The sequence below is a fragment of the Cryptomeria japonica genome, chromosome 10 (genome assembly GCF_030272615.1).
Source record: "Cryptomeria japonica chromosome 10, Sugi_1.0, whole genome shotgun sequence".
NCBI classification, from domain to species: domain Eukaryota; kingdom Viridiplantae; phylum Streptophyta; class Pinopsida; order Cupressales; family Cupressaceae; genus Cryptomeria; species Cryptomeria japonica.
The window spans coordinates 383,052,467-383,066,407 of record NC_081414.1 but is presented as its reverse complement, the minus strand read 5'-3'; the positions used below and the strand labels follow the sequence as shown (position 1 = coordinate 383,066,407).

At 38.2% G+C, this 13,941-nt stretch overlaps 1 protein-coding gene across 3 annotated transcripts in view; it reads left to right on the top strand.

Annotated features, from left to right (window-relative positions):
- The window catches only part of LOC131075873 (DNA repair protein RAD50), a 235,786-nt gene that overhangs the window by 125,895 nt on the left and 95,950 nt on the right, over positions 1 to 13,941 (top strand). For all 3 annotated transcript variants that reach the window (XM_058012799.2, XM_058012797.2, XM_058012798.2), the window contains one exon: positions 8,150 to 8,277. In XM_058012799.2, coding sequence (XP_057868782.1) covers positions 8,150 to 8,277 — 128 coding nt within the window. The remainder of the gene's footprint in view (positions 1 to 8,149; positions 8,278 to 13,941) is intronic.

Genomic DNA, 13,941 nt, shown 5'->3' with positions numbered 1-13,941 from the left:
TTAGGGCCAAGCCTTAGGGTTTTAAATTTTGCCTTTTCAAGCCAAAATCCAGTCATTTTTGAGAGCTTTTGAGCTTCCTTTTCTAGAATGCAAATTTTGAATGCAATGATTTCGCCAAAATGGTCTAATTTTCAATTGGAATGTTCATGCAGAGCTTAAATTTGTCTAAGTGTTGACCGTCAATGTGAATTTTGTCTGATCGAATATTTTGACCAAATTTTGACTTTTTTGAATTTTGATCCTGGGCATTGGAATTGATTTGTTTTCGCCTCGTGAAGTGTTAAAATGTGAAAAATCTTGTTATTTTGGCCTGTAGGAGCAAAATCGCTCCTGTCCCTCAGTGAAGGACGGGAGCTCATTTTCAAATATCTCATCATCCTTGCAGAGTCCAGACAAATTTTACGTTTGAAGTGATGGAGAACGACGAGATCTTTCCATTGAATATAAATTGAAGATTTTCATGAGCACAGAAATGCCTCCAGGAGGAAAATCGCTCCTGTCCCTCAGTGAAGGACCGGAGCTACAATTCAAATTTCGTCTTGTCCTTACAAGATTTCGAAAACTTAATGATTTGAGGACGTCCAAGGGCAGATACTTTGCCAAATGAATATAATTTGAGATGCAAAAAAAAGAAGGAAAATGACCTATATTGACTAAATCGCTCCTGTCCCTCTCCAAGAGACCAGGGCGAGGTACCTTGTAGCTCTCGTCCCTCTCCCAGGGACCAGAGCGATTTCCTTCATTTTGCAAAATCCAGACAAGGGTCAAGGCAAGTTTACGTTCAAAAACAAAGGAGAACATGAGATGAACGCGTTGAATATAAATTGAAGATTTTTGGGACGTCCATAACAGTATTAAACGCCTAGTTCGCTCCTGTCCCTCAGGAAGGGACCAGAGCGATTTTTGATATAATTGCCTTTTTTGCAAAATTACAAACAGTGTCAAGGCATGGGCGAATAGAGTGAAGAAGGACGAGTCCGTTGAATATAAATTTGGAAGGTGACAAAGTGAAATGAAGGCCACAAGAGCAAGTTCGCTCCTGTCCCTCTCCAAGGGACCAGGGCGATACAATGATTGTATTGCTTCCTGTTCATGTTTAAACCGATCCAAGTCAAGACAAAGGGTGGCAAGGACATTTCAAGACATCTTCATTGAGCACAAGCACTTAAAGGTCATCACAATGAAGAGATTTACACTCTAAGACCCAGATCGCTCCTGTCCCTTGGGAAGGGACCAGAGCGATATCTACATAATGGCGTAGATTTCAAAAGGCAAACAAGTTTCGAGCAACCAAGAAGGTCGAAAGGACATCATTTCACGTAATGAAGATGATTGCAAGTTGGTACAAACAAGAACAAGCACATAATGATGAACTTCGCTCCTGTCCCTCTCCAAGGGACCAGAGCGATGTTAGATGTATTGATCATTTTGAGCAAGATTTACGTAAGGACAAGATTTCGCAAGGTCTTAGAGGGTCCACGGAAAGGTAGAAGGGTGATGCATGAAGATTTCAAACGTTAAATAATCACCGAAATTGACTTAGGGACCATATCGCTCCTGTCCCTCTCCAAGGGACCAGGGCGATTTGCTTTGGATCCTTCGTTTTGCTTCAAGTACGTGCTAAGTCAAGACTCCATAAGGATAAACAAGGTTCAAGCCATCATTTGATGATAACATGCAAGAGTTTTAAACGTCCAAACATTGCTAATCAAGGTAAAAGCTCAGATCGCTCCTGTCCTTTGGACAAGGACCAAGGCGATATTATCAAAACACTCATATTCCTTCAAAGATCAAGGCGAAGCGAGGTTAGGAAGTGCGAAGGACGACGTTTGAAGGACATCGCAAAGGAGATCGAAGTTTAAAAGTCGCCAAGATCAAGGAGAAATAATGGATCGCTCCTGTCCCTCTCCAAGGGACAAGGGCGATGGTCCCTTTAATACGTCCAAACACATAATAAAAGCAAATGGAATAAGCGCGAAAGGAATGAGCATAGGTGTTATTCACCTTACAATGATATTTCGAAGGTCAAAGATACAAGATGAACATGAAGACATGGAGATCGCTCCTGTCCCTCTCCAAGGGACAAGGGCGATGTTAGACAAAACACATGATATTCTTTGAAAATCACGTTAAGACAAGGACGCACAGGGTTTTAAATGGCATTTGGAAGATGATACAAGGAAAGGATCGTACCAAAATGGAGAATTTCAAGCAAAAAACTTAGGATCGCTCCTGTCCCTCTCCAAGGGACCAGGGCGATAATGGTCATAAGATGCACTTGCTCGCACAAGAAAGAAATTCAAATTCGAAGGACCACCAGATGATCGATTTGGGACGTGGAAATGAAGGAGTTGAACGTTGAAAACGCAAGAATCATGCCAAAAATCATGGATCGCTCCTGTCCCTCTCCAAGGGACCAGAGCGATGAGGTACGTCCCTTTATTTTCATATTTTTGGCGCCAAATTAAAACAATTCGAATTTGCTTTAAATGCTAAATCAATTTAAAAAATTGAAAATTCATTTCTATTTGGCATTTAATATGGCGTTATCTCTTATTAATTATTTTTTGCCTTTATTTAAAATCGAAATTCTCAAATAAAAAAAAAAAACGCAAGGCATTAATAGTTAATTAATTAATTAATAAAAAAATCGAATTGGAACGCTCATATATGGAAGTCGGCCTTGTTATGTCATTGCAAATCATTTAAAAATCGTTCGAAATTGTTATATTTTATCAAGTCGGCCTAAGGGATAAATCGATTGCAAGCGCTATATAAGGGGGGTGGAATTATCATTTTCTACATCATTATTTTACCTTCCTTCATGCGAATTGAGAAGAGGCGAATATAGTGCGAGTTTCATTCATCCAAGGGTGGCGCGTAAGCAATCAAAAGGTGGTGCGATTTCAAACCAAAGGTGGCGCTAGTATCATCTTGTGTGGAGTGCGAAGTGTGTTTGGAGAGGTGCGAATTCCATCCAAGGTGGCGTAAGCAATCAAAAGGTGGTGCGAATTTGAAGACCACACCAAGTGCGAGCTTGAGGATACACTAAGGCGAATTTGCTAAAGACTTGGAGATTTATTTGTGCGAACTTGAAGATCCATTTGAGACCACGTCCAAGGCGATAATTGAAGATCACGTTCTCTCCAGAGGTGGCGAAGTCAATTTTGAGGAGATCATATTGAAGATTATCTTATACCTCAATTTTGCCTAGGCAAATTTTGTTTTTGCATTCTAGAGTTAGCTCTCTATCGAGGTATGGCGATTTAATTGTTATTGCTTTATTCATTCATCGTCATATTTCAAATTTTGAAATTTTGAATTTTAAATCTCTTGGCTCAATCGTTGTATTTTAGGAAATGATAACTCTAGAGACTTATCATGAGGTTTCCTAAAATTTATCTCTCTTATTTACGTTATTTATTGCAAAATCTATTTCTTATAATGAAATGTTGTGTAGGTATGGCGACCCCAAAGGCGGGAGCATCCACCAGTCGCTCGGCTCTCATGAAAGAAGATCAGAAGACCGAAGAAGTGGAGACCAAGATCGTGTCCAAGTGGAGCAACGTTGGAGATACAAACTTGGGGAACTTTAGCACAAAGAAGTTCCGGGAGGTCCCTTACATCGGCAAGCCATCACCTGTCGCCCGGAGAATAATAGAGAGTGGCATCATCAAGGCGGCCGGTTTTCCTCCAGCCATTCAGTGCCACGAGTTGATGATCGAGTGTGCCCGTCACTACAATCCGCAGTCCAGGACAATTGTGTCCAATGAGGGAAACACTTTGGCGTACCTTTCAGAGGAAGCCATAAGTGAAGCCTTCCATCTTCCAGAGCACAGGGACATGATATACAAGAGCATTGAAGGAGCCAGATCAGTGTACGATGATGATCCAGATGCTTGCCTAAGCATAATCAACAAGAACTGGCTACTCAAGAGTCGTCCCCGTCTGAGCAAAGTACCGAACACACCACACAGGATTGATTTCCAGGAGGAGTACAGAGATTTGATTACCATGCTCAACAGAGTTACAGGAGCACCTCATGCCTTCTATTTTGAGAAATGGATGTTTTACTTCATCCAGGTGATTGTTCAAGGAAAGGGTACAATACATTGGGCTAGGATAATTAGCCATTGCTTAGACGTACAGTTGAGAAGACTCAGGGCTACTAAGTCCTTCCACATGAGTTCATACGTCATCTATGCCCTAATCAGGAGCGTTGAGTACGCAGGACTACCTCACAAAGGAGTGATTGGAAGAGGACCCGGCGAGGTCAGAGTTTGTGAATCCTATACCTACTTGCATCATCCACCAGGGAAGAACTACAAGTTAATCAATGATACTTTCACGATGAACATCACAAGGACGTTGCAAGGAGGGATTCACAACAGATTATCTCAGGATGCCCAGGAATTCATCAAGAGGTACGGTGCTTGGTTCATTCAGTTTCCCAAGTTCACTTACATTAGAGTGCATGGATGTCCTTTACCTCCATACATGTTGCCGAGGTACCCGACAGATAGAATTGTGTTACTTGAAGTAACAAGGTAGTTGGCAGCATATGTGAAGGCATTTAGACACAGACATCAGAATGGAGTTCAGGTACCTATTATTTTGGGTAATTCAGTTGAGGTATGTCCTAATGTCTTAGCCATGGATGACGCAGAGAAGGAGTTAGCCTTGTATCCTTTTTCATCTTTTGCTTGGAGGAATAGTTTTGATCCACATGGACATTTAGAGGAGACGGTCGGTAGAAGATTTAGACATGAGTACCAGATTGAAGATTTTATGATGAATCTCCTAGATGATTTCGAAGTGAAACGAAAGATACATTCTAGATTGCCTTTGGATTTCATCAGGAAATGTAAGATTTACAGAGTAGCCGACCAAGCTCAGGACAACGGCAGGCACATCCAATCTTCATATGATAGAGAAAGCAAAACAATAAGTTTGAATTGGAATGAGCCCGAGGCCGTGGATTTAGATGATTTGATGGCACCAGTCTTGTCTTGTACTCGCAGATGGGTAGACGTTCAGCATCAGAAGTTGAGAGAACAGGGCATAGCCATGTCTTTTACTTTGGAAGAAAAGCCAGCCGAAGGTGGAGCCAGTGTTAGTGAAGGCAATCCTAATCCTAGGAATTCAGGTGAAGGTAACCTTCGATGTGCCAGTGAGGGCAATCTCCATTCGAGAGGTTCGAAGAGAAAAGAAAGATCAGAAAAGAAAGAGCCTTCCAAGAAGAAGCAAGGTGCCAACAAAGATCAAACACCAGGTACTTCTTCCAGACCAGAAGATAGAACAGTTCGAGTGGAAGAATCCATGGAATCGATGGTACAAAATGATAGACAGGAGGAAGAACAGGTGCAGCATGTTTCATCCGATGGATCTCTCCAAGACTATGATTTAGATAATGATAATGAAGTAACATCTCCTCCCAGACAAGAAGAAATAGTACATAAAGAGATTCAAGTTCAAGAGACAAGATCAAATATCCCAGATTGGTTGAAGGAAAGATTGACTAAGGTGATCGTAATTGAGGACAAGGACAGTGCAATTGATTTAGAGAGCCTTGTTGGACGTTCACATCTGACAACAGAGAAGAAGAAGGCTACAAAGATATCCAAGATGATTCGAGATGAGATTGGATCTAGAAAACTGCAGATAGCTACACCGGCAGCAGACAAATATGAGGGTGAGATCCTAGCAGAGGACTATCATATACAGACTATTGAGTTAGGACCTTCCACAGCAGAGCAGACTTTAGATGATGCCACCGACACATTTGAGGCATTGAAGGACAAGCTTAGAGAAGAAGTGGAAAAGAATAGAAAGCTTGAGAGAGAGGTTGGTGCATGGAGGACATATTTCAGTCACATCAATGAACCTTTGGGACGTCAGGATCCAGTTAGATCACCATTGCAGGCATTGCCCCTTCAATCAATCAATGAAGCAGAAAGATTCAGGAACCTGGTCCAGCGTACATGTGGTTGGATGGATAGATCTCACACGGTGGCCATTGAGTTTGTTACAAGGATGTCGAAGATCACCCATCAGGCTATCCAAGTTCTTGAGATTATTCACAGATTGATGGCAACAGTAGCTGCATTTGCCCATACCAAGGACGTTGTCATCCCTGTCTTGAAAGTTATAAGACACACATCCAGAAGAATTTTAGCACAAGAGAGGATCTTAGAAGGTGATTCTCACAGTTTGTTTCAGTGGTCAACCTTACTCCATATAAAGAGTGTTCTCTTTGAGGACATCAGTGTTAGATGTGGTCAAGTTGAGGAGGTGATCAATCCGATCCAGGACAGAGTATTTGAGGTACTTCGTACCATTCTTGGCAGAAGGATCGAGGTCGAGACGGATGTAGATTTACAAGAATTTGAGGATAGAATCAAGATCATCTTTCGCAAGGACGCAGATGTTACAGATGAGCAGTATGATCAGATGTATGCCACCATGCTCCTGATTGATAGAACAAAGGAACTTGAACCTACTTGGGACACAACTCTTCTAGATGCATTTGATCAGGTTATCCACTTAGAAGAGAGTATCAAGAATCTTCCCGAGATTCCAAGCACAGAAATCGAAGGAATCGTGACAAAATTCATTGCATATGCTAAGAAAGAGAATTGGAAAGGGAATAAGATTCTAGATGAAAGGTTGTTACAGATGACATGACATCTTATTTCTCATTGGTTGATACCTCCTAGATTTTTGTTGCAAATTTAATATTTGGCTATGTATTTAATATTGTTCAGTAAAAAGGAGGTCATTTGTAACAAACCCTAATTAGGGTTTAGGTGTCATGATCTTGTCCATTGATTTACTTTCAATCTGGACCTTTCATTGTAATTGGGGATGCTATTTATACCCCCATTTTTCATTTCATTTGAGGATAGTTAATAGTGAATAAGTGTGAGAGATAATAGTTGATGTAATAGAGAGATTAGAGTTAGAAGCAATTTTATTTTGTCGCAAGATTGAGTCTTGAAGAGAGAAGTTCAAGCAATTGTTGTATATGATGACTTGGAAATCAATAAAATATTGAAGTTATGGTGTTTTGTTGCAAATTTCTTAAGTTATCTTCATGGTTGTTGGATGTACTTGAATCACGCTCAATCAAGGTAGTTTGTTAATTTGAAAGACTAAGTGTGAGATTTGATATTTGGTAGGATTCGCAATCCAAACCACTAGCTTCTTGCTGATTGTAGGAACGCTTTGCGTGGTCGACTGGAAAACATTTTGAGTCCTTAACCTTCAAGCATTTTCGCATCTAGGATATGTACCTTCGTAGTAGTGTCCTTGGTCTTTGATGCATTGAACACCATTATTACCTTAGAAGATCGCACTAATTTCAGTTGAGTTGTTATCTTATGGCAAAATTGAAGTTGGTTGAGTCTTGCCAAATCTCATTCATGCTAAGTCGTTCATAGGGTTAGGCTAGATTAGACTTCCTTAAACCCTGTCCTTTTTTCATTTTTTTTGAAAAGTTCCTTTTAAATTAGTAAAATCTTCGAGCCTTTGAATCCGTAAGACGCCTTGAAGGAAACAGCAAATCACATCATACCACCAAAAAGCTTGTCCACACGTGGAGACCCCACTAAAAGAACCTTGGAGTCCATCTAACTGATCCTTTTTGCAGATCTTCAGCAGTTAGAGACTATTTTCTCAAGAGAGGATAAGATGCCTGTCGGTATTTTATTCTGTGTATGATTGTGTACAAAATACACGTCAACAGGGTGTTAGTTGTAGTTTTTTAATTAGTGACTATTAAAGCAAGTTCTGTTTTTAGATAATATGCTTATTAACCTTTAAGTCTTGGTTGTTGAGAAATATTTCTTTTAATAATTGAGTCACTATATAGCACTGTGCTTAGATTTTACATAAAATGATGCATATGGAAAGGTCTAGATGGCTGCCATGAAAATCATACTTTCCACTCTAGTGGTGAGTGGTAGTCTTTTCCCCTTTTGAACCTCTACTTATCATAAGTTATGTATGTATCACCATGTTTGATGTTGTCATTTGTTGAATATAAAAAAAGATGTGTTTATAATTGTGATCTGGGAACTATTTTCTCATAGTTTTTATTGATAAGATTTCATAATGAGCTCTTTTGAAGCTTTATTATTCTTAACTGCAGTGTTCATAAAATGGAATATGATGATTTGCTTGCAAAGTCAGTTGAAGCCGAAAAAGAGTTGCAGTTAGTGGAAATGAAGATAAAAGAGGCAGGCAATAACCAAGTAAAGTATCAACGAGATAGAGAAGGTTTGTTATTGTAAAATTTAGTGTATTGCATTGTTTTTTTCCCTATTAAATTACAATTTTACAGAAAAGTCAACTGCATGAAATGCCAAGTATTTAGCAATAGAACAACAATGTTTTTCATCAAACATTCATATATGAAAAAGTTAAAATAGTACAATATGTTAATAATTTTTATCAGACATCTTTATTTTTGCAAATTCTCTATCCAAAAATCAATGATGATTTCTTACCATTATGCACTTAAAATGGTGATGAAAATATATTTAGGGGTTTATCCTTCTCAATAGCTTATACCTTGGAGTGCTTTGCTTCCCCAAATGTAGGTGCGCAAACTGTTCTGTCTTGATCTTAGATGTTTCTTCTTTCTTTGACAACCCTCTACAATTCTTTGGCTTTAGTTGAGATTGAAGATTTTAACATTTTGAATGCCATCGCTTGCTCATATTGCAACGAGTGCAACAGTTATTGCCCATTCTCTTGGATGGTGTTTTCTTCTTGCCTTGCTCTTCATGATGATTTCGATAGTGGTTTTCCTTACTTCTTGTTTGCTTGATAATCTTTCCTTTTTTGATGGAAAGAATCAATGGCCATTTTTTTCTTTGCATAATTTCTTGGCTTGTCTTTATGGGTGCTTCCAGAATGTTGATAGAGTAGAGATAAATCTGGCTCCTTCAGCTATTCTCTTTTAGTATATTCTTTCAACTCTTCTTTGATAGTTTTGCCTTTATTAGAATGCTTTCTCTCTTTGGAGATAACTTACATTCCTTTTTTGCAGTCTTAGAGCGCGAATGTGCTACCTCCCCATTAACAGTATTGCTGTCCTTTGTTTGGATAGTGTACTTTGACCTTTGAGGTGGTACAATGGTACCGTCCTGTTTACTAAAAAGAGGGCCCTCCTTTGGAGATTCCATATATTCACAAGATTACAAAAAGAATTGTTTGAGCTTCTTTTATTGGGATAGTTTTTGGGTTGCTTCTCCTTGCAAGGTTGTCTTGCTTCAACTGTTTCGGAGCAGTTTCCATCTTCTAGTTTTCCATCAAAGTACATAAATCTTGCACATTGCAGTCTTCCCTCAATTTCTATGCGTTGTTTCATTCCTGGGCCATCCTTACCAATGCTTTTTACAACAACCCATCTTCAACAACTTAGCCATTTTCCCTGGTATGCTTCTTAGAAATAACAAAGAACTCATACTAGATTAGAAGAAATAACTTATTTTTCCCAACTAGTTCATTAGTGGATCCTTGGGAATCAATCTAGAATGTGTTAGTTGCCATCAGATCTTATCTTATTTTTTGACATTTGCTTTTAGTTACCTGGGTCATTTAATAATTGACAGTTTAGTTGTTTCATAACATATGATTAAGACACCTGTCATAATCTTTTCTAATCCTATGTCTCAACCTTGTCTTGATAAGCAAGATATCTCATTGTATTTTTCATATTCGATCAATCATTTAAGCATGGATAATCAAGCAAGCTATAGACCCATTTGCAGCTAGTGAAACAGTGCAAGGGGTTTTAGGTGGCAACATTGACAGTTCAACAGAAAATACACCAAATTTGTCAAGTCCAACAGGCATTATGGCAGAAAGCAAAAAGGGGAGAGCTGGCTCATCAGTCCTAACACAAGGATTGAAAAGAAGTTTGATGCTATGATGGACATGATGTCACAAACAACTTGGTAAAATTAACCAGAATATACCTTAGATGATTCAGAATAACTCGCTTAGATTTGGTCAATTAGTACGACTTAGAAAAAAATTCTTTTAATCTTTTTTTTAAGATTTTAAATGAAAAAAATTCTTTCAATAGTTCTTTTAAAGTTTGTTTTGTAGGTGTACCTATCTAGTTGCATGCGGTACAGATCCAGTTAGTGCGTGTCACATGGCACACCTGGGAGTGGCTACACGATTGCATCACGCCCACACTTGCACAGTCACCCATCAATAAAAAGAATATTCCATCAAAATCTTTAGATTTCGTTGTTGTCACAAGAATATTCCATTAGAATTAAAGTATAAACCAGTAACTGGAATATTCCATAGTGTATGTTGTTTATAAGGATATCTTTACCACTAGAGAATATTCTGTCATCTGTGCTGTTGAAGTTACCGTGACATCAGTCAATCCTTTTAGAATTTGACCCCCCTCATCAATGATAGTTTTGACTTTGTAGTCAATTTTCAAACATCCAAGACTTAGGCAAGGACTTCCTTTTTCACAGCAATTTTTCTTTTTTTTGGGGTGCACATTTTCATGCTCTTCGCAGTGGTCCGATTGGTGTTTGATTTTTGCAAAAAATGTAGATTATCATAGGTGTTGTTGAGTAGTTCTCATTTTAGAACTTTTGGAGCTCCATTCTTGGTCCTTTGGTAACATGTTTTGGTGCAATTTCTTTTAGTGTATAATTTTCTTGTGGTTTGCAGTGGTGCAATCAAATCAATCTCATTCTATGTAAAAATAGTACTTTGATTCTGTGGCTTAATTTGTCATATGTAAGCACTAAGATCAAGTCTATTTTTTTCTTCTTGGCAACTAGCATCTCTAATTGCATCGGGTATAAAGTGCCAATATCATATATTTATGAGGGGGTAATCTGGTGGTGGTTGATTGCATTCATTTTCTTGTCGTGTGTTCTTGCTTGCAATGGAGAAATCTCAAATTGAAATCCTAACTTAATATAACTATGCTTCATTGGGAAAATTAGTATGAAACTATTTCATGGGAAAGGGTTATCTAGGTTATCTAAAAGGAACCTTTTTTGAACCTACTGGTGCTAGTGAAAAGGAGAAATGGGTTATCAATTGTGAGAGAACACATATTTAGGCTATCTAATAGGTACCATTTTTGAACCTACTCGTGCTAGTGACTTGCCAAGTTCCTTTTTTACCATCTCCCCGAACTCTCAATTCACATATCTCCCAAACCATTGGACAACAATCCATATTGAGCTATACTCATAGAGCTCCATCAGGTTGTCGCGTAAACCTCGTAAGGGTATGACTCAAGATCATATTTTCCCAACTTGACTAGGCAACTTTATTTTGAGTTTTTGTCTATAGTGGATGCCTTCCTGTCTTCAAAGTGTGGGCCTTCTAAAACATGTGCAATTCATCATCCTTCTTGGCATAGTAATCTTTCCAAGCTCTCCTAGCAAGCTTCTGGAGGATCTTCAACATGGCGACAAAGTGTGTTGGCATTAGCTTCAAGAAGTACCTTAGAACGTTTTACTTCAAGACAGTGTTATGCATAGTGCATGGCTGTCCAACCTTTTGTGTCTACTTCATCTCTGTCTGAATCAAGTATGATGTTTGATGCAATTATTAGATTCAATGCTAATACTACCCTCATTGCAAAAGTAGAACTCGTTCGATGTATGCATCTCCTTTCATTTAGACTAACTTCATTAGCATTGTTATGTTGTGCAGGCTGATTCTGCACATTAAGCATATGCAACAAAATTGTCTTCCTTGCATTGTTAAGACCTTAAAACCAAAATATTGGCTTCCTTTTGCCATAAGTACATTGTGGTCCAATCAAACAAACATTTTTAATCCCTTGTGAAACCCTAGCACATATTTCCAACACTTGAAAATTTCGGAAGGAAAACCATGAAAAAATAAGGAAGAAACCTTACCTGCAAACTGTGAACAAAAGAAAGCAGAAAGTTTAGTTTGAAAACCCTGGCCACGTTTGGAAAACCTAGGTCATGCAGAAAAAAACCCTAGCCGTGGACTTCTAAAACCTTAGCCGTCAAGCCAAAAGAAATCACTATTTTCTGATTTTCACAATACTAAAACCTCATTTTAAGTGATAAACAATGCGATTTGTTGATGAATCTTGGCATGATTTCCTAAAAGGAAAATATCGACACAACTTTCCAAGAATAACTCGCAATTTTCAAAATACTAGGTGCGATATTTTTTAACATGGTGCGATTTGTCCTACAAAGGAAAATAAAAAACTCATACAAAACATCTCTGTGATTCCTTATAAAAAAACATGATTTTTGCAATCAATAAACTCACAAATTATGGCCGCAGATGTCCATGACTTAAATCATGAACATCCCATTATTTTTTAATTAAAAAATAGCCCGTGAATTTTACTAGGAACAACTCTTTTTCTGCAATTGGTAAATTCACATGACCCCCTACTCCGATAGTAAATTTGAACACAATAATTTGATATTCTATTAAATAGCAAGATATGGATTACAATGAGGTCCATCTCCTTATATAGAGAGTGGAGGATGAAACCATCCAAAAGGATAAACATGACATGGGTCATCCAACACTAAAATAGCTAAGTAAAAAATGGAAAAAAATTAACTTGTCATTAAGGTGACTTTATTACAATTGCATGTAATGTCCCCTTTTTAGCTTGTTCCTATCTGGATGGTTTAGCCTATTATTTTGACCCTCGTAGGCTCATAAGCTTGGATAGAGGGTCCTTTGAGGCAAAGATTTGGTCAGGGAATGGGTAATTATTCTCCTCCAAAGCTTGGTAATTTTGGATTTGGCATTTGTGTGGGCTACAGGGGTTAATTTATCATACTTATTTATAGTAAGTCAGGGGATGCTAGAGAGGGACCCTTACTATTTTTAGTAAGGCAGTCGGATGAGCAGTGAACACAGTGGTTGACCCCCCTGGTTCAGACGGAATTGGAAAATAATGAATATTCAAGAAGTTATTAATGTTTAATTGGCCTAGATGATAATTATTTATTAAAAGGTGTTAATATAAATTATAGTTTAATGTTATAACTTGAGGGTCAATTCATCATGAAAAGGGGGCCATTTGAGGAATTAATTATGAAAGCCAAACTTAATGAAATATAAAATGTTTCGCCTAAGTCTTAATGAAATAACATTTTAAATGTTATTAATATGTCTTTTATGCAAAATTGAGCCCTAAGGAGGAATTATAAATACTCCCTCAATGAACTCGATTTCATTCTATTGAGCATTGTTAATTCTTCATTGAAGATCTGTGGAAGAAGAGAAGGATTTTCTGCCATATCCAGCATTGGAGAACGTAACCTCTTCAGTGTTTAGCAATCTTGAGGCTGTGAGATACCAGCTGAATTATTGCTCAATTGTGGACTTCATCCAGAGGTTTGATCTGTGCATTAAAGAGGAGTTTAATTCAGTTTTTGAGCAGCTCACTGTAGGGTTTTAATTTTGTAGACCCGAGGATAATATTAGAGCTTCTTGTTCCTAGCGCGACCTAAGGATCATATCAAGCATTATTTGGAAGCATCAAAGTGCAGATATAATTTATTTCAAAGGCTGCATGCTTGGAACAAGGGCGACCAGCTTGAGGGGTGCAAATTTCAGCAAGGAGGCACAATAAATTCCAAGTAAAGTCTGGGAGAATTATTGATGCTCAAGGAGGCTAGGTGCTACTCATTTGGTGGCAAATTCATTGAGCATAAGGAGGAACAAGTCATTTTGTCCAGGCAGCCATCATTTCCAGGTTTTACATCAGTCATGATATCCCAGTCTTTAGGCATGTAATCAGTATATTTAGACTTGCAAATTTAGTCCTATAAGTATTGTGAATTCAGTTAATTATAGTTGCATTGGATTATTACCAAGTTGCTGCCGTTGATGATCATTGTACTCAGATTTTGGCAGTATATAGTTTCACATTGTAAA